This window comes from Gekko japonicus, unplaced genomic scaffold (assembly GCF_001447785.1).
Source record: "Gekko japonicus isolate JY-2015 unplaced genomic scaffold, Gekko_japonicus_V1.1 scaffold4366, whole genome shotgun sequence".
Classification (NCBI taxonomy): Eukaryota; Metazoa; Chordata; class Lepidosauria; order Squamata; family Gekkonidae; genus Gekko; species Gekko japonicus.
The window spans coordinates 26,893-49,726 of NW_015170405.1; the positions used below are offsets into that span (position 1 = coordinate 26,893).

At 53.4% G+C, this 22,834-nt stretch overlaps 1 protein-coding gene across 1 annotated transcript in view; it reads left to right on the forward strand.

Moving 5' to 3' along the window:
* The window catches only part of VPS16 (VPS16, CORVET/HOPS core subunit), a gene marked incomplete at its 5' end in the record, with an annotated part of 48,080 nt that extends 26,073 nt beyond the window's left edge, over positions 1-22,007 (forward strand). The window contains 11 exons of the mRNA XM_015418285.1: positions 967-1,094; positions 2,455-2,490; positions 3,246-3,354; positions 9,851-9,959; positions 11,060-11,157; positions 13,475-13,582; positions 14,668-14,745; positions 15,577-15,746; positions 18,207-18,303; positions 18,928-19,031; positions 20,941-22,007. Coding sequence (XP_015273771.1) covers positions 967-1,094; positions 2,455-2,490; positions 3,246-3,354; positions 9,851-9,959; positions 11,060-11,157; positions 13,475-13,582; positions 14,668-14,745; positions 15,577-15,746; positions 18,207-18,303; positions 18,928-19,031; positions 20,941-21,085 — 1,182 coding nt within the window. The remainder of the gene's footprint in view (positions 1-966; positions 1,095-2,454; positions 2,491-3,245; positions 3,355-9,850; positions 9,960-11,059; positions 11,158-13,474; positions 13,583-14,667; positions 14,746-15,576; positions 15,747-18,206; positions 18,304-18,927; positions 19,032-20,940) is intronic.
* Positions 22,008-22,834: the final 827 nt, after the last annotated feature.

A 22,834-nucleotide genomic window follows, 5' to 3' on the forward strand; every position in this document is an offset into this window, starting at 1 on the left:
TAGGTAGGTAGGTAGGTAGGTAGAGTTGCCCGAGGCCACCCAGCAAGCTGCCATGGCACAAGTGAGGATTTGAACTCAGGTCTTTTGGCCACGACACTGCACTGGTTCTGCAACCAGGGTCTAGAGGGATTGGCCAAGGGCAGCGTTATTCAAGTTGGGAAGCATCGTAAGAGAATGATGATTCTAAGAGGCCCACTCCCATACGAGTCCAATCCTTGAGGAGGGTCTCTTGGTCATAGCAGATTACTCAAGATTATCTTGAAGGGAAGGAGAACGAGCAGAGGTCCATGAATGGCTATTAGCCACAAGGTATAGATTGACTGACTGACTGATTGATTGATTGATTGATTGATTGATTTACCAGGGGCTTGTTGCTGAATCAGGGAGGGAAAAGAAGAAGGTGAAACAGAACCTCCCCCCAATCCCACCCACACCCTTTCTTCAACAAAGAGTTAACAGGCTGGCCAGAGGTAGCCTAGGGAAGGGGCTCAGGTTGCCAACTCTGAGTTGAGAAATCCCTGGAGATTTTGTGGGTGGAGCCCGGGGAGGGTGGGGTTTGGGGAGGGGAGGGGATGTCCGTGGGAGATCATGCCACAGGCGTCCCACACCAAAGGGGAACTGATCTCCATTTATTTCTGGGAGATCCTCTTAGAAGAAGAAGAAGAGATTGGATTTATACCCCGCCCTTCACTTGGGAGTCTCAGAGCGGCTCACAAACTCCTTTCCCTTCCCCTCCCCACAACAGACACCCTGGGAGGTGGGTGGGGCTGAGAGAGCTCTTGACAGAAACTGCTCTTTTTCAAGAACACCTCTGAGAGAACTATGGCTTGCCCAGGGTCACCCAGCAGGTACAAGTGGAGGAGTGGGGAATCAAACCCGGTTCTCCCAGATTAGAGTCCGCACACTTAACCACTACACCAAACTGGCTCTTAAACCCTCCCGCCTCCTTTTCCTTCGTGCCTCCAGGCAGCCTCCTTTGGGAAATGCTTCGTCGACAAGTTCCCGCCCGAGAGCTTTGTGGAGTCGTGTCGGGACCTGCGGGTGCTCAGCGCCATCCGGGATTACCAGATCGGGATCCCCCTCAGTTACGCTCAGTATCCTTTGTTTAGAAAGAGGGCGACTGATGACCTGGCGAGCGGGTCACGGAGTTGGAAGGGGACCTCCAGGGTCATCTCATCCAACCCCCTGCATAATGCAGAAAATTCACAAATACCACCACCTCCAGTGATCCCTGCTTTAAGGCCACAACAGGGGGGAAAACTCCAAACCTTCCAGGATCCCCGGCCAAACTGGGCTGGAGAACAGTTGCTTCCTGACCCCAAAGTGGCGATCAGCATTTCCCTGGGCATGTATTGAAATGGAAATTACCAGCCCATACCTATATGTAGAGGATAAGCAGCAAATTAACATACAGCATAATGAAGATGTTTAACAGATTCAGAGACCAAACCGGAATAACAAGCTTAGTTTATACGGTCACCATTTGTTTGGGTTTAATTCAGAGGGTTGGCTGCTGTGTGAGGCAGGATGCTGGACTAGATGGACCCTCACTGGTCTGACCCAGCAGGGCTCTTCTGAGGTTCTTATCAGGGGAAGGCCTCGGCCTCCCTGCCCTGTTGTTGGCTGTCCAGAGGAACTGGCTGGCCATTGTGTGAGACAGGAGGCTGGACTAGATGGACCCTCCCTGGTCTGATCCAGCAGGGCTCTTCTGAGGTTCTTATCAGGGGAAGGCCTCGGCCTCCCTGCCCTGTTGTTGGCTGTCCAGAGGAACTGGCTGGCCATTGTGTGAGACAGGAGGCTGGACTAGATGGACCCTCCCTGGTCTGATCCAGCAGGGCTCTTCTGAGGTTCTTATCAGGGGAAGGCCTCGGCCTCCCTGCCCTGTTGTTGGCTGTCCAGAGGAACTGGCTGGCCATTGTGTGAGACAGGAGGCTGGACTAGATGGACCCTCCCTGGTCTGATCCAGCAGGGCTCTTCTGAGGTTCTTATCAGGGGAAGGCCTCGGCCTCTCTGCCCTATTGTTAGCCATCCAAAGGAACTGGCTGGGCTGGTCTGATCCAGCAGGGCACTTTTGAGGTTCTTATCAGGGGAAAGGCCTCGGCCTCTCTGCCCTGTGATTGTCCTTCCAGAGGAACCAGTTGGCCCCTGTGTGAGACGGGAGGCTGGACTAGATGGACCCTCACTGGTCTGATCCAGCAGGGCTATTCTGATGTGCTTATCAGGGGGAGGCCTCGGCCTCTATGCCCTGTTGTTGGCCATCCTTAGGAACTGATTGGTCCCTGTGTGAGACGGGATCCTGGAATAGATGGACCTCTGGCCTGATCCAAGAGGGCTCTTCTGATGTTCTTGTTTCTGACCACATCTGACATCCACGTGGTCTCCTTGGGACCAGCAGTGTTTGGCCTGCAGAGATCAGATGCTGTTTGAAGAGTTCCTCCTTAGCAGCTTCTACAGGTACAAACAGCTCACCATTGAAGTTTTACTGGACAGGTAAGTGCTCCTCTGAAGCAAGCCGTACACCTGGGGCGGGGGGCTTAGATTCAGGAACATTCAGAACAGAAGGGCCAATACAGGTTTGAGCCACCGGACTACCATAATTTTGGGTGGGTTTGGACCCCAGGGATGGAGGTGGGGGAGAACCAAGTTTGGAGATGGACCCCCCCCCTCAAGACCTTATAGGCAGGGCACAGCAGAGGCAGCCACCCCGTTACTTCTCTCTGACCTCTGGCAGTCCAAGGTATACTTCCACTGGACATGGAGGCTCTGCCGTTGGCTGCCTGCACTCAGGGGTCATTTCGTAGAAAAAGAGGTGCAGGAGCTCATTAGCATAATTTATTTGCATATGCCACACCCCCTGGCATCGCCGGAAGTGTGTCAGAAGGCAACACCCACCGCTCAGGCTCCACTGGACTGTTTTGGATTGCTGGCTATTGGGAAGGGGGGGGAACGTGCAGATCTGCCCTCGCAGAGGAGGGAGAGCTTGTATCTGAAGGTGGGCTGGGAAGGGGCGCTCTGTAACTTACCTGGCTGCCTCTTGCTCCTCGTGGCCCGACTGAGGGCTGCTGGGAGCAGGGGGCGGGGCTTGTTGCATGTGCCCGCCCCCTGGGATCCTTACTGCCGGAGCTCCGCTCCTGTGCGCTCCCGCAGGAAATGACCCCTGCCTGCACTGATGTTCCCAGTCCTCCACAGCTGAACAGTCCTGGTGTCGGCGGCGACCGTTTCCTTCTGCTGTCTTAATGTCCTAGGTTGGTTCTGCGGAGACTTTACCCCATCGCGATCAAGATCTGCGAGTACCTGCGCCTCTCGGAGTTCCAGGGCATCAGCCGGATCCTGGCTCACTGGGCCTGTTACAAGGTGAGGATCAAGGTTTTGCTACCGGCGTGAATCTGGAATGTCCTGGGTCCGTGGCTGAGCACCTCGCTGAGGCCTTGCTTGCCTTTTCTGTGCGAGAACTGGCAGAGCCTGGCAGTGATAGGACGGAGCAGCAAATCGGGGCGCCGCCGATTCATATCTCGTCTCCGGCACATCCATACACTTAAGAATCATAGAATCGTAGAGTTGGAAGGGACCTCCAGGGTCATCTAGTCCAACCCCGAGCTCCTTGTAGGAAATTCACAAATACCTCCCTTTATACACCCACGGTGACCTCTGTTCCACGCCCAGAAGATAGCAAAAAAACCTCCAGGATCTCTGGGGGGCAACCCGGCCTGGAGAAAAATAGCTTCCTGACCCAACATGGCGATCAACATTTCCCTGGGCGTGTAAGAAAGGGCCACGAGAACTAAGCACTGAGGCAACCCTTCCTGCCCTCCCTCTCATGATCTGCCCGAGTTCACAGAATCAGCGTTGCTGTCAGATGGCCATCTAGCCTCCGTGTAATGATTCCATGTTTTGGTGTGTGTGTGTCTTTAAATGTTGAGTTTGACTGTAGTAATGTAAGGAGAGCGATAGGAGGAGATGAGTGTGCTATGATTGGCTGATAACTGAGAGTGTGAGAGGAGAGATGTTTTATGACTGAGTTCTGTGTGAAAAGAGAGCATGGTCTGTGTGGCTATGGAATTTTGCTTCTGTTCTGTGTGAATAAGGCAAACAGTTTAGTCTGAGTGACTATAAGAGCTGATTCTGTTCTGTGTGAATAAAACAAGAAGATTAGCCTGTTTGGAGATATATATATATATATATATATATATATATACACACACACACACACACACACACACATACATACATATATGAGAGAGAGAGAGAGCATATACTGAGTGTATAAGCATGTCAGAGTGGAGTTTGAGACACTGTGGTACCAAGCTTTGCCAGTTATATTTACAAGTTCCTTTCTTCAGCAACTGTTCAAAATAACCAGAAACCTATTTTGTTCTTTATTAAATAAATCAATTTTTGTTTAAACGTATCCCAGAAATCAGTACAGTACTTCCTCAGGGTCACATAGTCCTCTGAAGTGCCCAGACCCTGGGTCATACTACCAAGAGAGAGAGATTTGGATTTTTTGAATTCCTGGTGGCAGCAGAAATCTACGAAGTCTAGGTACACAGAGAGTACTTTAAAGGTAAAACCGTCTCCCCAATAAGTGAGGACGTCAAAGATGGATTTACTAATGACAAGATAAATCGGGCTAGTTTGCCGGCCATTTATAGCTATCATTGCAGCATCATGAAATAATTTTACAATCTTTTCATTTGGAGATACGGTTTTAACAACATTAGCTTCTCTTTCTCTCTCTCTCTCAAAAAAAAAATTAGCGTGTTTCATTCCCGCTGCGGCCTCAGCTGCCTCCATTTCCTTCTTTCTTTCTTTTTTGGCCAGGACAATTTAGGTTACTGGGAACAACAACCACCCTTGCTGTTTATCTACGAATGGAGATCACATCTGTGCCGGCTGGCGCTTCGGCAGGGCCATCTGTCATTTGGGTCTGGCCTAACAGGATCTGGCAATGAGAGATGAGGTTCGGTAACCAGGTAGGAATCTTGGAACATCGGTAATGGCCTCCAGGCATCCTCCAATGGGAGAAACTGCACCTGGCAGACTTCGTCCTGCTACGCAGCTTATTAAAAGCGCAGGTTTTCTTCTTTCGGGGGTAGGAGCTTGTCGTGTCTGCGAAAGAGAGCAATTGCTTCTGCACAGATATACGACAGCCGCCTCGAGTTGTGTTTGCACGCAAAGTTAGAGGGGCTGCAAGTTTTATTCAGATCAGTTCAGTAGATCAATCAACTGGAAAGCATGTTGATTAATTTCCAAAGGAGAATCTAGCAGACTCTCGCTTAAAAAGCAAACAAAACCCCTCCTCCTTTTCTAGCTCCTTCATGGCTGCCCTTCCCGGTCTCCGTCTCCTCCTGATTTCTCGGTCGCCATCTCCCTTTTGGTTTGATGACGGAGCCAAGTAATTAAAAAAAACCTTGAACAAATCCAATGTCTTAATCATCGGAGTGCTGTGATTCCTCCGCAGCCACCGCTTTTGTCTTCTCGGTGTTCAGCCGTGATCCCGCTTCGGCGTTTTCTGCGTCAGCGTTCATCAGGAGTCATTTCGAGTCTTCGCCCTTTGCCGCCGGTTAATGTGGCGTCATCCGAAATCATAAGCCGCTCTGAGACTCCTTTGGGTAGAGAAGGGAGGGGTACAGGTCCGCAGGGCCTGTAAGACGGAGCTCTTCCGCCAGGCCTTTGAGTAGGAGCCACCCCCCCCCCCCCCCATTATACCACCACCGTCAAGGTATGCATCGACGAGGCCCGAGGAAGAACCTGGAATCTATTGAAGATCTGACAAGCCGTTGCCATTGGACACGTATACTATGGGAGGACCATCTGGAACTGCGGTGTTACCATCTTCTTTCCTCTTTCCTCTTTGATGCCAATGTTGGATCAGGCCAAAGGCCCATCCAGTCCAACACTCTGTGTCACACAGGGGCCAGAAATACCAGGTGCCATCAGGAGGTCCAGCAGTGGGGCCAGGACACCAGAAGCCCTCCCACTGTTGCCCCCCCCCCAGCACCAAGAATACAGAGCATCACTTGTCCCAGACCGAGAGTTCCTATCTATACCTTGTGGCTAAGAGCCACTGATGGACCTCTGCTCCATATAAGAACATAAGAGACGCCAATGTTGGATCAGGCCAATGGCCCATCCAGTCCAACACTCTGTGTCACACAGGGGCCAGAAATACCAGGTGCCATCAGGAGGTCCAGCAGTGGGGCCAGGACACCAGAAGCCCTCCCACTGTTGCCCCCCCCCCAGCACCAAGAATACAGAGCATCACTTGTCCCAGACCGAGAGTTCCTATCTATACCTTGTGGCTAAGAGCCACTGATGGACCTCTGCTCCATATAAGAACATAAGAGACGCCAATGTTGGATCAGGCCAATGGCCCATCCAGTCCAACACTCTGTGTCACACAGGGGCCAGAAATACCAGGTGCCATCAGGAGGTCCAGCAGTGGGGCCAGGACACCAGAAGCCCTCCCACTGTTGCCCCCCCCCCAGCACCAAGAATACAGAGCATCACTTGTCCCAGACCGAGAGTTCCTATCTATACCTTGTGGCTAAGAGCCACTGATGGACCTCTGCTCCATATAAGAACATAAGAGACGCCAATGTTGGATCAGGCCAATGGCCCATCCAGTCCAACACTCTGTGTCACACAGGGGCCAGAAATACCAGGTGCCATCAGGAGGTCCAGCAGTGGGGCCAGGACACCAGAAGCCCTCCCACTGTTGCCCCCCCCCCAGCACCAAGAATACAGAGCATCACTTGTCCCAGACCGAGAGTTCCTATCTATACCTTGTGGCTAAGAGCCACTGATGGACCTCTGCTCCATATAAGAACATAAGAGACGCCAATGTTGGATCAGGCCAATGGCCCATCCAGTCCAACACTCTGTGTCACACAGGGGCCAGAAATACCAGGTGCCATCAGGAGGTCCAGCAGTGGGGCCAGGACACCAGAAGCCCTCCCACTGTTGCCCCCCCCCCAGCACCAAGAATACAGAGCATCACTTGTCCCAGACCGAGAGTTCCTATCTATACCTTGTGGCTAAGAGCCACTGATGGACCTCTGCTCCATATAAGAACATAAGAGACGCCAATGTTGGATCAGGCCAATGGCCCATCCAGTCCAACACTCTGTGTCACACAGGGGCCAGAAATACCAGGTGCCATCAGGAGGTCCAGCAGTGGGGCCAGGACACCAGAAGCCCTCCCACTGTTGCCCCCCCCCCAGCACCAAGAATACAGAGCATCACTTGTCCCAGACCGAGAGTTCCTATCTATACCTTGTGGCTAAGAGCCACTGATGGACCTCTGCTCCATATAAGAACATAAGAGACGCCAATGTTGGATCAGGCCAATGGCCCATCCAGTCCAACACTCTGTGTCACACAGGGGCCAGAAATACCAGGTGCCATCAGGAGGTCCAGCAGTGGGGCCAGGACACCAGAAGCCCTCCCACTGTTGCCCCCCCCCCAGCACCAAGAATACAGAGCATCACTTGTCCCAGACCGAGAGTTCCTATCTATACCTTGTGGCTAAGAGCCACTGATGGACCTCTGCTCCATATAAGAACATAAGAGACGCCAATGTTGGATCAGGCCAATGGCCCATCCAGTCCAACACTCTGTGTCACACAGGGGCCAGAAATACCAGGTGCCATCAGGAGGTCCAGCAGTGGGGCCAGGACACCAGAAGCCCTCCCACTGTTGCCCCCCCCCCAGCACCAAGAATACAGAGCATCACTTGTCCCAGACCGAGAGTTCCTATCTATACCTTGTGGCTAAGAGCCACTGATGGACCTCTGCTCCATATAAGAACATAAGAGACGCCAATGTTGGATCAGGCCAATGGCCCATCCAGTCCAACACTCTGTGTCACACAGGGGCCAGAAATACCAGGTGCCATCAGGAGGTCCAGCAGTGGGGCCAGGACACCAGAAGCCCTCCCACTGTTGCCCCCCCCCCAGCACCAAGAATACAGAGCATCACTTGTCCCAGACCGAGAGTTCCTATCTATACCTTGTGGCTAAGAGCCACTGATGGACCTCTGCTCCATATAAGAACATAAGAGACGCCAATGTTGGATCAGGCCAATGGCCCATCCAGTCCAACACTCTGTGTCACACAGGGGCCAGAAATACCAGGTGCCATCAGGAGGTCCAGCAGTGGGGCCAGGACACCAGAAGCCCTCCCACTGTTGCCCCCCCCCCAGCACCAAGAATACAGAGCATCACTTGTCCCAGACCGAGAGTTCCTATCTATACCTTGTGGCTAAGAGCCACTGATGGACCTCTGCTCCATATAAGAACATAAGAGACGCCAATGTTGGATCAGGCCAATGGCCCATCCAGTCCAACACTCTGTGTCACACAGGGGCCAGAAATACCAGGTGCCATCAGGAGGTCCAGCAGTGGGGCCAGGACACCAGAAGCCCTCCCACTGTTGCCCCCCCCCCAGCACCAAGAATACAGAGCATCACTTGTCCCAGACCGAGAGTTCCTATCTATACCTTGTGGCTAAGAGCCACTGATGGACCTCTGCTCCATATAAGAACATAAGAGACGCCAATGTTGGATCAGGCCAATGGCCCATCCAGTCCAACACTCTGTGTCACACAGGGGCCAGAAATACCAGGTGCCATCAGGAGGTCCAGCAGTGGGGCCAGGACACCAGAAGCCCTCCCACTGTTGCCCCCCCCCCAGCACCAAGAATACAGAGCATCACTTGTCCCAGACCGAGAGTTCCTATCTATACCTTGTGGCTAAGAGCCACTGATGGACCTCTGCTCCATATAAGAACATAAGAGACGCCAATGTTGGATCAGGCCAATGGCCCATCCAGTCCAACACTCTGTGTCACACAGGGGCCAGAAATACCAGGTGCCATCAGGAGGTCCAGCAGTGGGGCCAGGACACCAGAAGCCCTCCCACTGTTGCCCCCCCCCCAGCACCAAGAATACAGAGCATCACTTGTCCCAGACCGAGAGTTCCTATCTATACCTTGTGGCTAAGAGCCACTGATGGACCTCTGCTCCATATAAGAACATAAGAGACGCCAATGTTGGATCAGGCCAATGGCCCATCCAGTCCAACACTCTGTGTCACACAGTGGCCAGAAATACCAGGGGCCATCAGGAGGTCCTGATGGGGCCATCAGGAGGACACTAGAAGCCCTCCCACTGTTACCCCCCCCCCCAAGAACCAAGAATACAGAGCATCCCTTGCCCCAGACATAAGAACATCAGAGAAGCCAATGTTGGATCAGGCCAGTGGCCCATCCAGTCCAACACTCTGTCTGTCACATAGTGGCCAAAAACGCCAGGGGCCATCAGAAGGTCCCCCAGTGGGGCCAGGACACTAGGAGCTCTTCCACTGTTCACCCCCCCCCCCAAAAAAAAAGCACCAAGAAGACAGAGCATCCCTTGCCCCAGACATAAGAACATCAGAGAAGCCAATGCTGGATCAGGCCAACGGCCCATCCAGTCCACCCCTCTGTGTCACACAGTGGCCAAAAATACCAGGGGCCATCAGGAGGTCCAGCAGTGGGGCCAGGGCACCAGAAGCCCTCCCACTGCTGCCCCCGCCCCCAAGAACCAAGAATACAGAATACAGAGCATCCCTTGCCCCAGACATAAAACATCAGAGAAGCCAGTGCTGGATCAGGCCACTGCTGGTGCCCTAGGTGGTCACCTATATCTGCCCTGTGGACAAGCCATCCCTGCCAAAGAGGCAACCATCTGCAAGTCTGCTTAATCGGCACAACACTTGGGGGCTGCACATTCCCATCTTTCGTACCAACCGTCCCTTCCGTGACCGCTCCTCTCCCCCGCTCAAAAGAGTCCCCCTGTGTTTTGTCACAGCTGCTGGAGTACGAGCCGCGGTCCGGGAAGCAGGTCCCGCTGCTGCTGAAGATGACGCGGAGCACCCTGGCGCTGAGCAAAGCCATCGAGAGCGGAGACACCGACTTGGGTAAAGGAGCGCGTGCCCCGCCTTGGCGGTCGGGGAGGCGGAGAGGCCGGCAGGGTGGGAGAATGGAGTGCCGGCCCTCCCTTCGGGGTTCTTGGATCTCCCAGGCTGCCGCCAAGGGGAGAGGGGCCGTGGTTTGGCGACAGAGCCTCTGCATGGCATGCAGAAGGTCCCAGGTTCAGTCCCTGGCATCTCCAGTTAAAAAGGACCAGGCAAGAGGTGATGGGAAAGACCTCCGCCTGAGACCCTGGAGAGCTGTAAAGAGGGGCTGTGGCTCAGTGGCAGAGCATCAGCTTGGCGTGCAGGAGGTCCCAGGTTCAATCCCCAGCATCTCCAGTTAAAAGGACCAGGCAGGAGGTGATGGGAAAGACCTCCGCCTGAGACGCTGGAGAGCTGTAAAGAGGGGGCTGTGGCTCAGTGGAAGAGCCTCTGCTTGGCACGCAGAAGGACCCAGGTTCAGTCCCCGGCATCTCCAGTTAAAAGGACCAGGCAGGAGGTGATGGGGAAGACCTGAGACCCTGGAGAGCTGTAGAGAGGGGGGCCATGGCTCGGTGGAAGAGCAGCTTCTTGGCATGCAGAAGGTCCACTGGTCCAGGGAAAGCCCTGATGTAGGACAGGGATTCCCTGATGCCCGCCAAGTGTTCTTAGGAAGCGGGTGGGGCACACGGAGCTTCTGATTGGCCACTAGAGGTACAACAGATACCGCCAAATGGGTTCCCCCCCACCACCTGTGGGTATGCAGGAAAATCTTTTAATCAGTGTTCTTCCTGTGAAACGGAGCTTTGGCCTGAAATGCTGAAGAGCTACCATCAGAGTTGTGCATAACCTCACTCTTCGGCGTTTTGTCGTTGGCCCCGCCTCCTGCGGCAGCCATTTTGTGGCAGTGCCCCCCGCCCCCGGGTACCAGATTTCCAAAGGTGCCCATTGGCGTCAGAAGGCTGGGGACCCCGATCTCCATAGTTTTGAAGCGTCGCCGAGCGCTCCCATAGAATCCCCTGCTGGTGTCGGCGTTCTCATATTTGTTTCCGTTATGTTCGTGCGCCGCAGGAGCCTGCGGGCTACCCGTTCAACACCCTAACCGTTTTCCTTCCCACCCACCCCAGTTTACACCGTTGTGTTGCATCTGAAGAACGTACTGAACCGCGGCTCTTTCTTCATGACCCTGCAAAACCAGCCTGTGGCGCTGAGCCTCTATCGCCAGGTGAGGGTTTTTTAGATCACGTGAACACACACATCCCTGTGCACGAGCGCACACGTCGCTATGTGCCAAATTCCGCTGCAGATGCCACCAGAAGTCCATGATCCGTCTGGATGCTAAAGAAGAGCCCTGCTTGGAGCAGGCAAGGGATGGAGAGAGAGAGCATTCCTTTGATAGCCCGCGTGCGGCACCACTGAGTGTTTCAGCCGAGGAGTGCGAGATTCCAGGTTCAAGTCTCAGCACGAGGCTCCCTGGATGGCCGTGAGCTTGTATTTCCACCTAACCTGCCTTGCAGGGTGGTTGTGAGGCTGAAACTGAAAAATACCAGGGCTTTTTTTGTAGAAAAAGCCCAGCAGGAACTCATTAGCATAATAGGCCACACCCTGACACCAAAGCTCATTAGCATATTAGGCCGCAGCCCCGTGTTGCCAGAAGTGTGGTCATCCAGCCACACCCACCTTTTGCTTGTTATTCTGTTTACCTTGTTTGTTGTCAAAACCCAGGGCCTTTTTTTGTAGCAGGGACTCCTTTGCATGTTAGGCCACACATGCCTACTGTAGCCAATCCTAATGAGTTTCTGCTGTTGGGTGTGGCCTATTATGCTAATGAGTTCCTGCTGGGCGTGGCCAACTCGGGAGCCAGCTGGAACTCCGTTCCTGTGCGTTCCTGCCCAAAAATAGCCCTGCTGTTCAGCACTCTTAAGCTCCCTGCAAAAAGGGTGGGTTAAGGTCTTGGTGGGATGACGATGATGATTGGCAGTCAGCCTGGCAGGGCTGCTGTAAAACTTTGGCCACTTTGGAGCACGTGGCTGAAAAGCCCAGAGCTTGTAGATTAAACTTCTTGTATGCAACCGTGGTCTCTTCCACTAGGTAACTGAGCAAAGTTTGAGACCAGTGGCACCTTTAAGACCAACAAAGTTTTATTCAAGGTATAAGTTTTTCTGTGCAAACACACTTCCTCAGATACAGTGAAACAGAATTTCCTCAACCATTACATATAGAAAGGGGGGGTTAGTTGTCAGGAAGGGCCAATTAGAGTCAAGACAGAGACAGAAACAAAATTAGAAATTACTAGTCCATACATATAGAAGAAGAAGAAGAAGAGATTGGATTTATACCCCGCCCTTCACTACCCAAAGGAGTCTCAGAGCAGCTTACAAACTCCTTTCCCTTCCCCTCCCCACCACAGGCACCCTGTGGGGAGGCGGGTGGGGCTGAGAGAGCTCTTTTTAGAACTGCTTGTGAGAGAACAGCTCTGAGAGAACTTGGGACTGACCCAAGGTCACACCAGCAGCTGCATGTACAGGAGTGGGGAATCAAACCTGGCTCTCCCAGATTAAAGCCCGCGCTCCTAACCAAGAAACCAAACTGGCTGTCATGAGGGTGAGCAGTAAATGATCATACAGCATAATGAAGACGTTTAACAGATAAAAGGATCGAACAGGAATAATAACCTTAGTTTATATGGTAACCATTTGTTTGGGTCCAATTCTGGGGCAAAAACTGTGAAGGAAATAAATACATCCGAATCGGAGATTGATGTATCCTTAATCGTAGAATGCTGAGAGTAATTAATTGAGGCCCTGGGTAACTGAGTTTGTGTCGTTCTTTGTATGCATATGTCAGCATGGTACAGTGGTTAAAAGCATCACACTAGGATCTGGGAGTCCTGGGTTTGAATTCTCACTCTACCATGGGAGCTTTACTGGGTGGCCCTGGCCAGTCACGCACTCTTGGCCTAACCTACCTCACAGGGTTGTTGTGAGGATAAAACAGAGGAGGGGAGAAGGTTGTAAACCACTTCAGGCTCCTTTTGGGGTGGGCAAAAAAGGTAAAGGTGAAGGTTCCCTTGCTCGAAAGCCAGTCGAATCCGACTCTAGGGTTGCGGTGCTCATCTCCGTTTCAAAGCCGGAGAGCCAGCGCTGTCCGAAGACCTTTCCGTGGTCATGTGGTCGGCATGACTAAACACCGAGGCGCACGGAACGCTGTTACCTTCCCACCGAAGTGGTCCCTATTTATCTACTTGCAATTTCTTGCTTTCGAACTGCTAGGTTGGCAGGAGCTGGAACTAGAGACGGGAGCTCACTCCGTCATGCGGCACACTCGGGACTCGAACTGCTGAACTACTGACCTTCCACAGCCTGCAGTTCAGCATCTTAACCACTTGAGCCACCGCAGCTCCTGCTTGGGGTGGGGTAAAAACGCAGCAAATCAGAATTGCCAACACTATTTCTCATTGGGTTTTCCCAACAATACTGCAGGGTAGCTTATTCTTTCCTCTTGGGCTGGCCTCTCTTAACATTCGGTTTTCTCATCCCCAGTTCTGCAAACACCAAGAGCTGGATACACTCAAAGACCTCTACAACCAAGACGACGATCATCAGGAACTCGGGAACTTCTTTGTCCGCTCCAGCTACACCAATGAGCAGGTGGGCGCTCCTGTGGCAGTGAGTTCCAAGTGTTAATCACTCTTTGGGTGAAGAAGGACTCCCTTTGATCCATTCTAACCCGACTGCTCAGCAATTTCATGGAGTGCCCACGAGTTCTTGTCTTGTGAGAAAGGGAGAAAAGTACCTCTTTCTCTACCTGCTCTTTCCCATGCATAATCTTATAAACCTCAATCATGTCACCCCTCAGCCGTTGTTTCTCCAACCTAAAGATCCCCAAGTGTTTTAACCTTTCTTCATAGGGAAAGTGTCCCAACCCTTTTATCATTCTAGTTGCCCTTTTCTGCACTTTTTCCAATACTACAATATCCTTTTTGTGGTGTGGTGACCAGAACTGTACACAGTACTCCAAATGAGGTTGCACCATTGATTTATATAGGGGCATTATGATACTGGCTGATTTGTTTTCAACTCCATTCCTAATAATCCCCAGCATAGCGTTGGCCTTTTTTATTCCAGTCACACACTGTGCCACCCTTTGAATCCCAGAGCCAGGAGGAAACATCAGGGGAAGGCTTCGGCCTCCCTGCCCTGTTGTTGGCCCTCCAGAGGAACTGGTTGGCCCCTGTGTGAGACAGGATGCTGGACTGGATGGAACCCTGGTCGGACCCAGCAGGGCTCTTCTGATGTTCTTATGAAGGTCTCGGCCTGTCTGCCCTGTTGCTGGCCCTCCAGAGGAATTGGTTGGCCACTGGGTGCTAGACTAGGTGGACCACTGGTCTGATCCAGCAGGGCTCTTCTGAGGTTCTTATCAGGGGAAGGCCTCAGCCTCCCTGCCCTGCTGTTGGCCCTCCAGAGGAACTGGTTGGCCCCTGTGTGAGATAGGATGCTGGACTAGATGGACCCTCACTGGTCTGATCCAGCAGGGCTCTTCTGATGTTCTTATGAAGGCCTCGGCCTCTCTGCCCTGTTGCTGGCCCTCCAGAGGAACTGGTTGGCTACTGTGTGAGACAGGAGGCTGGACTAGGTGGACTATTGAGTTCTTTGTATGTTCTTATGTGAGCCACCAACCTAGACCTGTTCTCTCTTCTCTGGGCCCAATCTGTCCTGCATTCTTTCCTTCTCAGCGGATCGAGGGGCGTGTGGCGAGCCTGATGAATGCCGTGGACGAATATTACAAAGCCAAGAATGAGTTTGCTGCCAAGGTGAGGCTTCTCTCCCCCATCGCGCTCTGGATCCGGGCCCTGCCTGCAAACAACGCCGCCAAAGAATCGCCACCAAATCTCCGCTTTCTGACCTGCCCTCCGAGACACACTGGTCTTCCTAGAATCATAGAACTGGAAGGGACCTCCAGGGTCATCTAGTCCAACCCCCTGCACAAGGCAGGACATTCACAAATACCTCACACACACACAGTGACCCCTGCTCCATGCCCAGAAGATGACAAGAAACCTCCAGGATCTCCGGCCAAACTGGCCTGGAGGAAAATTGCTTCCTGACCCCAAGTGGCGATCGGCATTTCCCTGGGCGTGTAAGAAAGGGCCAAGAGAACTGAGCACCGAGGCAACCCTTCCTGCCCTCCCTTCTCGTGGTCTGCCTCAGTTCACAGAATCAGCCTTGCTGTCAGAGGGCCATCTCGCCTCTGCTTGAAAACCTCCCAAGAAGGAGAGCCCACCGCCTCCCGAGGAAGCCCGTTCCACTGAGGAACCACTCTTAACCTTTCTTGGAAGGTTGTCTGGAATTCTTCTCTGAGAAGATCGGAGCAAACGGTGGAGCGGCTTCCCCGAAAGGCGGTGCTCTCCCACTCCACCTCCCCTCCCCGGGTTCTCCCAGACACAAAAGAGGGATCCCTTCGGTCTTTTTCTTCTTGCCGTTCCCCACCCCAATAGTCCCCCCCCCCCCAAAAAAAAGTTGCTTTTCGTTTTAAGAAGCAAAGCGGCTGCTGCTGCTGCATCGGGGGGGGGGGCCGTGCCCTGCACCCAAAGCATCCCCTCCGGAGCCGCCCCCCCGTGACCTCTTCCCCGCCCACCCGCCAGGCCACCGAAGACCAGGTCAAGCTGCTGCGGTTCCAGCACCGCATGCAGAAGGAGGAGGACCGGCCGTACCTGGACTACTCCCTCCACGACACCGTCTACAAGCTCATCCTGGACAAGAACCACAAGAAGGCCGAGCAGCTCTACCGCGACTTCAAGATCCCCGACAAACGGTCAGAGCGGCTGCCCCGGGCGGAGGAGTGGGAGGGGAGGGTTCGGTGCCCCCCCAAAGAGGAGAGGGGCGCGGAGCGGGCATAGAAGCCAACTGCCCCTGCAGATGCTGGTGTTTCCCCTAGACCAGTGGTGGCGAACCTATGGCATGGGTGCCAGAGGTGGCACTCAGAGCCCCCTCTGTGGGCACGCGTGCCATCGCTTCAGCCAGGCCCAGACCATCATTAAAGTGTTGAATTCTCTGCCAAGTAATTTTAAGTAAATGAAAGCATTTGGGATTGCTTTCCTTACTTTGTTTGGACCATCTTAAGTTAATGTAGGAGTTGTTTTCCCCTAAAGTAAAACCTCAGCATTCAGGTTAAATTGCCGTGTTGGCACTTTGCGATAAATGAGTGGGTTTTGGGTCGCAGTTTGGGCACTCGGGTCTCCAAAAGGTTCGCCATCACTGCCCTAGACTGAAGCTCACAGTCTGGACCACAGGGTTGCCGACTTGCAGGTGGCGCTTCAGCATTTCACAAGACAGATGTGGACAAGCAGGACCTAAACAGAGGACCAGTATAAAGAAAGCAGTCGTGAGTGTCTGACCCACAAATCACCTAAGATCCTTGAGACGCTTAGCAGCAGACTCGAGCCTGAGCATTTACTGAGATCAGCGTCCTATCCGAATGTATCATCTTTCAGGACTTGTTGTAAAGCACTTTATGAACAAGAGAATTTTTGGACCACTCTAACTTTTCCTGAGGAAGATCCCATTTTGAAATACTGTTATATAATCCGGAGACGACGTTCATGATGTACCTTTGCACAAGGATTTTCTTATGATTTGTAGGAACTGATTTATTGTGTTGTGGTGCTTCGGACTGGAATACATAGGCTGTGGTCACACGGAGCATTAGGCATGCTAGAGAGATGGAAGATAGGCAGATTTTCCAGGCGCAATCTCACCGCCACATCTGGGAAGCGTAGAGCTCCCATGGCTCACCCGAGGCTTCCCGCCGAAGATGCGCAGTTAAAAACTAGTACCTCCAAGGTGCTTGTGTGCATCCAACGGAGCATGCGCACACTTTAGTTTTTTTTTTTTTAAAAAAGCACAACCCCGTTTGCCCCGCAGCCCCGCTTCTTTGCAGCGCCGCAGGATTGTCCTGTGATTGGCACCTCCCCCCTAACCACGGGACCTCCACGGGACGTCTGCTCGCGCAACCGTGCGTTATTTTGCCCCAGGGCAAACAGCCACGCTTTCCCCCGCATTCTCCGGCCCGTATGACCGAGGCCATAGTAAGCATTTTCTTTGCAAGTCCTGTCGGCTGCTTGATTTGTGGGCCAGACGTTCATGACTGTTTTCTTTATACTTCTTCAGCATTTCAGGCAGGAGCCGTGTTTATCAGGATCCCTCTCTGAAATAAGCGGATTGTTTAAAAATATTTTCTGGTATGCACGCAAAGAGGCCTGTCGAGCTAGCAACAAAACGCTCATTTGGCAGTACCTGTCAGATCCACACTGGCCAATCAGAAGCTCTGCTGGGACCGCCTGGGCATGCCCACTTTCTAAAAAAAACTAGGTAGGCACCAAGAAAGGTGTTGGCTGGCACCATGGCACCCCCGAGCACCATGTTTGGTGTCGTGGTTAAGAGCGGCAGACTCTAATCTGGGAGAACTGGGAGGACTAATCTGATTCCGCACTCCTCCTCCACATGCAGCCAGCTGGGTGACGTTGGGTCAGTCACAAGTTCTCTCAGAGCTGTTCTCTCCAGGGCAGTCCTCGAAAGAGCTCTCTCAGCCCCACCTACCTCACAGGAAAGGAGATTTGTAAGCCACTCTGAGACTGCAGATGAAAGGTGGGGTCTAAATCCAATTTCTTCTTCTGAGCTTGATAGACAGGCTCCAGTGCATCGGTCTTATGTGGCCAGTGTGGCTCTGCAGTGGATTAGATAGATTCATGGAGGAGAGGCCTATCAGTGGCCACTAGCCATGCTGACTGAGGGGAACCTCCACATTCAGAGGCACTAAGCCTCTGGATCCCAGAGCCACGAGGCAACATCAGCGGAAGGCCTCGGCCTCTCTGCCCTGTTGTTGGCCCTCCAGAGGAACTGGCTGGCCCCTGTGTGAGACAGGAGGCTGGACTAGATGGACCCTCCCTGGTCTGACCCAGCAGGGCTCTTCTGAGGTTCTTATCAGGGGAAGGCCTCGGCCTCCCTGCCCTGTTGTTGGCCCTCCAGAGGAACTGGTTGGCCCCTGTGTGAGACAGGATGCTGGACCAGACGGACCCTCACTGGTCTGATCCAGCAGGGCTCTTTCTGGTGTTCCGATCAGGGGAAGGCCTCGGCCTCTCTGCCCTGTTCTTAGCCCTCCAGAGGAACTGGCTGGCCGCTGTGTGAGACAGGAGGCTGGACTAGGTGGACCCTCACTGGTCTGGTCCAGCAGTGCTCTTCTGATGTTCTTAATGCTCCCTTCATGCTTTTACAGGTTCTGGTGGCTGAAGGTCAGCGCCTTGGCTGAGCGGGAAGACTGGGACGAACTGGAAAAGTTCTCCAAGTGTAAGAAGTCGCCCATCGGATATATGGTAAGGAAGAGGGGCTGAGCGAATCCCAGCCTCACCAAACGGGGATCACACCACCCGACATGCAAGAGTCTCGGGTTCTGATTTCTCCGCATCCTTTTAGATTTTAACAAAGGTCTGCAGGAGAGGGGTGATTTGGATTGGGGCCGTGGTGCTGAGGCAGGGAGTGGAGGGCTTCTAACCCTTCCTTCCTGCGTCGTTACCCTGGTACAGACAACACCACCCTCAGCCACTGTTCATCTATCAAGAATTTGTGTTGGACTGGACTGGCCTGATCCAACATTGGCTTCTCTTATGTTCTTACGGATAAACATCTGGAGCAGGGGTCCATCAGTGGTTCTTAGCCGGAAGGTATAGATAGGAAGTCTCTGTCTGGGGCAAGGGATGCTCTGTACTCTTGGTGCTTTGGGGGTGGGGCAACAGTGGGAGGGCTTCTAGTGTTTTGGCCCCGCTGATGGACCTCCTGATGGCCCCTGGTATTCTTGGCCACTGTGTGACAGAGTGTTGGACTGGACGGGCCATTGGCCTGATCCAACATGGGCTTCTCTCATGTTCGTATGTTCTTATGCCTATGAACAGATGCACAAATGCAAACGCACTGTGTTGATATGGGCTTCTTTCTCGCAGCCCTTCGTTGAGATCTGCATGAAGCACCACAACCGCCACGAGGCCAAGAAGTACACCCTCCGCGTCGCCCCAGAGCAGAGGGTGAAAGCCTTGATCTTGGTGGGGTACGTCCGCCCTCCCTCTCCCCTCCCAACAGGCCAGGGTGGCGATGCTCTGCCCTCCGCGGGTGGATCCAGGCACAGCCGGGAAGGGCTGACGGGAATGGGGGGGGGGGGTTAACGGAGACAGCCGTCAAGCACCGGTTCAGATCCATCATTTTCTGGAGCTTGGATGAAAGCGCCTTCCTCTGCAGATGGGACCCAAGCCCTTGGGGAGCAATGCTCCCTCTAAGCCATGGAATCTTGTGAGCAAAGATTCTACTTTTTGAGCTCCTGGCATTAAAGTTGTGAGCGAGCCATTTGGCTGCTGCAGAAATTAGTTTGCTCCGGAGCCCTACTTCCTAAGCTAAAGACAAAAATGTGTGAGCCGGAGGCTAAAGAACTGTTTCATTTGGAATACTGTGTGCAGTTCTGGTCACCACACCTTAAAAAGGATATTATAGCTTTGGAAAAAGTGCAGAAAAGGGCAACTCGAATGATAAAAGGGTTGAAACACTTTCCCTATGAGGGAAGGTTAAAGCGCTTAGGGCTCTTTAGCTTGGAGAAACGACGACTGAGGGGTGACATGATCGAGGTTTATAAGATTATGCCTGGGATAGAGCAGGTAGAGAAAGAGGTACTTTTCTCCCTTTCTCACAAAACAAGAACTCGTGGGCACTCCATGAAATTGCTGAGTGGTCGGGTTAGAATGGATAAAAGGAAGTACTTCTTCACCCAAAGAGTGATGAACACATGGAATTCACTGCCACAGGAGGTGGTGGCGGCTACAAGCATGGACGGCTTCAAAAGGGAATTAGATTAGCATATGGAGCAGAGGTCCATCAGTGGTATAGATAGGGGCTCTGGGGCAAGTGATGCTCTGTCTTCTTGGTGCTTGGGGGGGGGGTCAACAGTGGGAGGGCTCCTGGAGTCCTGGCCCCACTGCTGGACCTCCTGATGGCACTGGTATTTCTGGCCACTGTTTGACACAGAGTGTTGGACTGGATGGGCCACTGGCCTGATCCAACATGGGCTTCTCTTATGTTCTTATGAGCCAGCTCACACTAACTCAGTTTAGAGGGAACGCCTGTCTGAAGCACACCGGTTTCGTGCTCTCTACCTGGCACGCACCGGTCTGCTTTATGTCCTGGAATCTATGGAGGGAGGGACTGAAATAGGAATAGTCTCTGCTTTAGAGCTTATGCGGGGGTTGCCTGACCGCGTCATGCCCCACGCCCAGAACGGCTGCAAGTATTTATGGGACTCTTAATGGGTCCCCCGTCACAGCTTCCGTCCTCCTGCCCCCCCTCAATCTTCCCCTCCCAGCTGTGCCTCCATTTCCCCCTTCCCCTCAACTGCCTCCCTTGCGCCTTCTGAGAGCCAGCTGTGGTGTAGTGGTCAAGAGTGGCAGACTGTGTTCTGCAGAATCGGGTTTCATTTCCGCCTCCTCCACATGAAGCCTGCTGGGTGATCTTGGGTCAGTCACAAGTTCTCTCAGGACTCTCTCAACCCCCCACCTACCTCACAGGGTGTCTGTTGTGGAGAGAGGAAGGGAAGAAGAAGAAGAGATTGGATTTATACCCCCACCCTTCACTACCTGAAGGAGTCTCAGAGCGGCTTACAAACTCCTTTCCCTTCCCCTCCCCACAACAGACACCCTGTGAGGTGGGTGGGGCTGAGGGAGCTCTTGACAGAAACGGCTCTTTTTCAAGGACAGCTCTTATCAGAACTACGGCTTCCCCAAGGTCATCCAACAGGTGCAAGTGGAGGAGTGGGGAATCAAACCCGGTTCTCCCAGATTAGAGTCCACGCACTTAACCACGACTCCAAACAGGAAGGAGATTGTAAGCCACTCTGAGACTCCGAGTGAAGGGCAGGGTATAAAGCCAATCTCTACTCTTCCTCCTCCTCCTCCTCCTCCTTCCCCTAACGGCAGGGATCTGGGCCAGGCGGCCGACGCAGCCATCGAACACAAGAACGAGAACGAGATGAACCTCGTCCTGTCCAAGTGCACGGCGATCACCGACTCCTCCGTCGCCAACAAGATCAACTGCGCCAAGGCTCAGATTCTGAAGAAGTAGCACGCGACCTTCCCGTCCGTGTTTCCCGGCCCCACCGGCCCCCTCCCGGCTCTTGTTAGATTGGGGGGTGGGACTCCCCCGGGGGTGGGATTTTTGCATGTGGGATGGAAGCCAACAGGTGGCCCGTTCTGAGCACAGCCTTTACTCTGGCGTAGATCCTGGCCTCGCTTTTTTGTTCCTGCCGGGGGTTGCAGGGGTGCCGGGAAAGGGGAGGCGCCCTTGGCTGCGCTTGGAACCCGCCAGGCCCCCCCTCCCATAATCCCTATCAATTTGGTATTGTGCATTTGTGTTGCTAAAGGAGGACAGCTCTCTCTCTCTCTCTCTCTCTCTCTGTGTAAATGATGCTCCACACTCTTCTCCCAGCATTTCCCCGCACATTGTTCGTGTGTCCCCCACTTGCAGGACCCCCAGAAGGCAGCCTCCAGCTCATCCTACTGCCCTTCGGCCTCTCCCTTCCATCCCAGACAGGGCGCAGCTATCCAGGTCTCCCCCCGCCCCTTTTCCTGGAGAGCACGGCCCATCCCCCCCCCCTTGCTGGTTGCTTCCTCTTCAGCCTGGTCTCACCCCCCCCCACTCCCCAAACCAAAAGGCTTTAATTGCCCCGAGCCATTGCCGAAACCCAGGCTGGTGAAATAACCGCCCTGCCAAGGCGGTAGAGGCGCATCATGGCAAGGTGAGGGACGAGGGGCCCACAGGCAGGCAGGGACCACGCTTGGCGAATTGGGGAGGCCCTGGATCCAAACCGGGGTGGAGCTTCGTGGTTCCGGGCTGTCCCCGGTGATTTTGGTTGTGTCTCTTTTTTATTTTTGTTTCGACTGGTGCGCTCGGCAGTTGCACCGGGAAATAAAGAGAGCTTCTTGGAAGCCTTGCCGGCTAATGTACAAGCCTTCCTCGCGACTGCTTTCTCTACCTCGCCACCCCCACCCCCGGTAACCTGGTATAATTCACTGCCAGTGATCCCTCTAAGCTGTGGAGTCTTGTGAGCAAAGATCCTACTTTGTGAGCCACTGGCATTAAAGTTGTGAGCGAGTGATTTGGCTTCTGCATCAATTAGTTTGCTGTGGAGCCCTCCTTCCTGAGCTAAGACAACAATGGGTGAGCTGGAGGATAAGAAATGGTGAGCCAACTCACACTAACTCAGCTTAGAGGGAACACTGTTCATTGCATAGCCTGCAAACCAGCACAGTCTCTACTTTCACTGTAACATCCAACGGGGTGCCAACTGCCAGGTGGTGGCTGGAGATCTGGTAGAATTACGCAGGGGTCATTTCGTAGAAAAAGAGGTGCAGGGGCTCATTAGCATAACATTAGCATAACTTATTTGCATATGCCACACACCCTGACATCACCGGAAGTGCGTCAGAAGGCGACACCCACCGCTTAGGCTCCACTGGACTGTTTTGGATTGCTAGCTATTGGGGGGCACTGGACTGTTTTGGACCGGGGAGCTGGGGGGGGGGCCCTCTGCAGCTTACCTGGCTGCTTCTTGCTCTGACTGAGGGCTGCTGGGAGCAGGGGGTGGGGCTTGTTGCATGTGCCCGCCCCCCGGGCTCTTTACTGCCAGAGCTCCACTCCTGTGCGCTCCTGCAGGAAATGACCCCTGGAATTAGCACTGATCTCCAGGCCGTAGAGATCAGTTTCCCTGGAGAAAATGGCTGCTTGGGAGGGTGGTATTGTACGCTGCCCGCCCAAGGCAGCACCCCTAAATTTCCAGGAATTTCCCAACTCAGAGCTGTGAAGAAAGGTTAA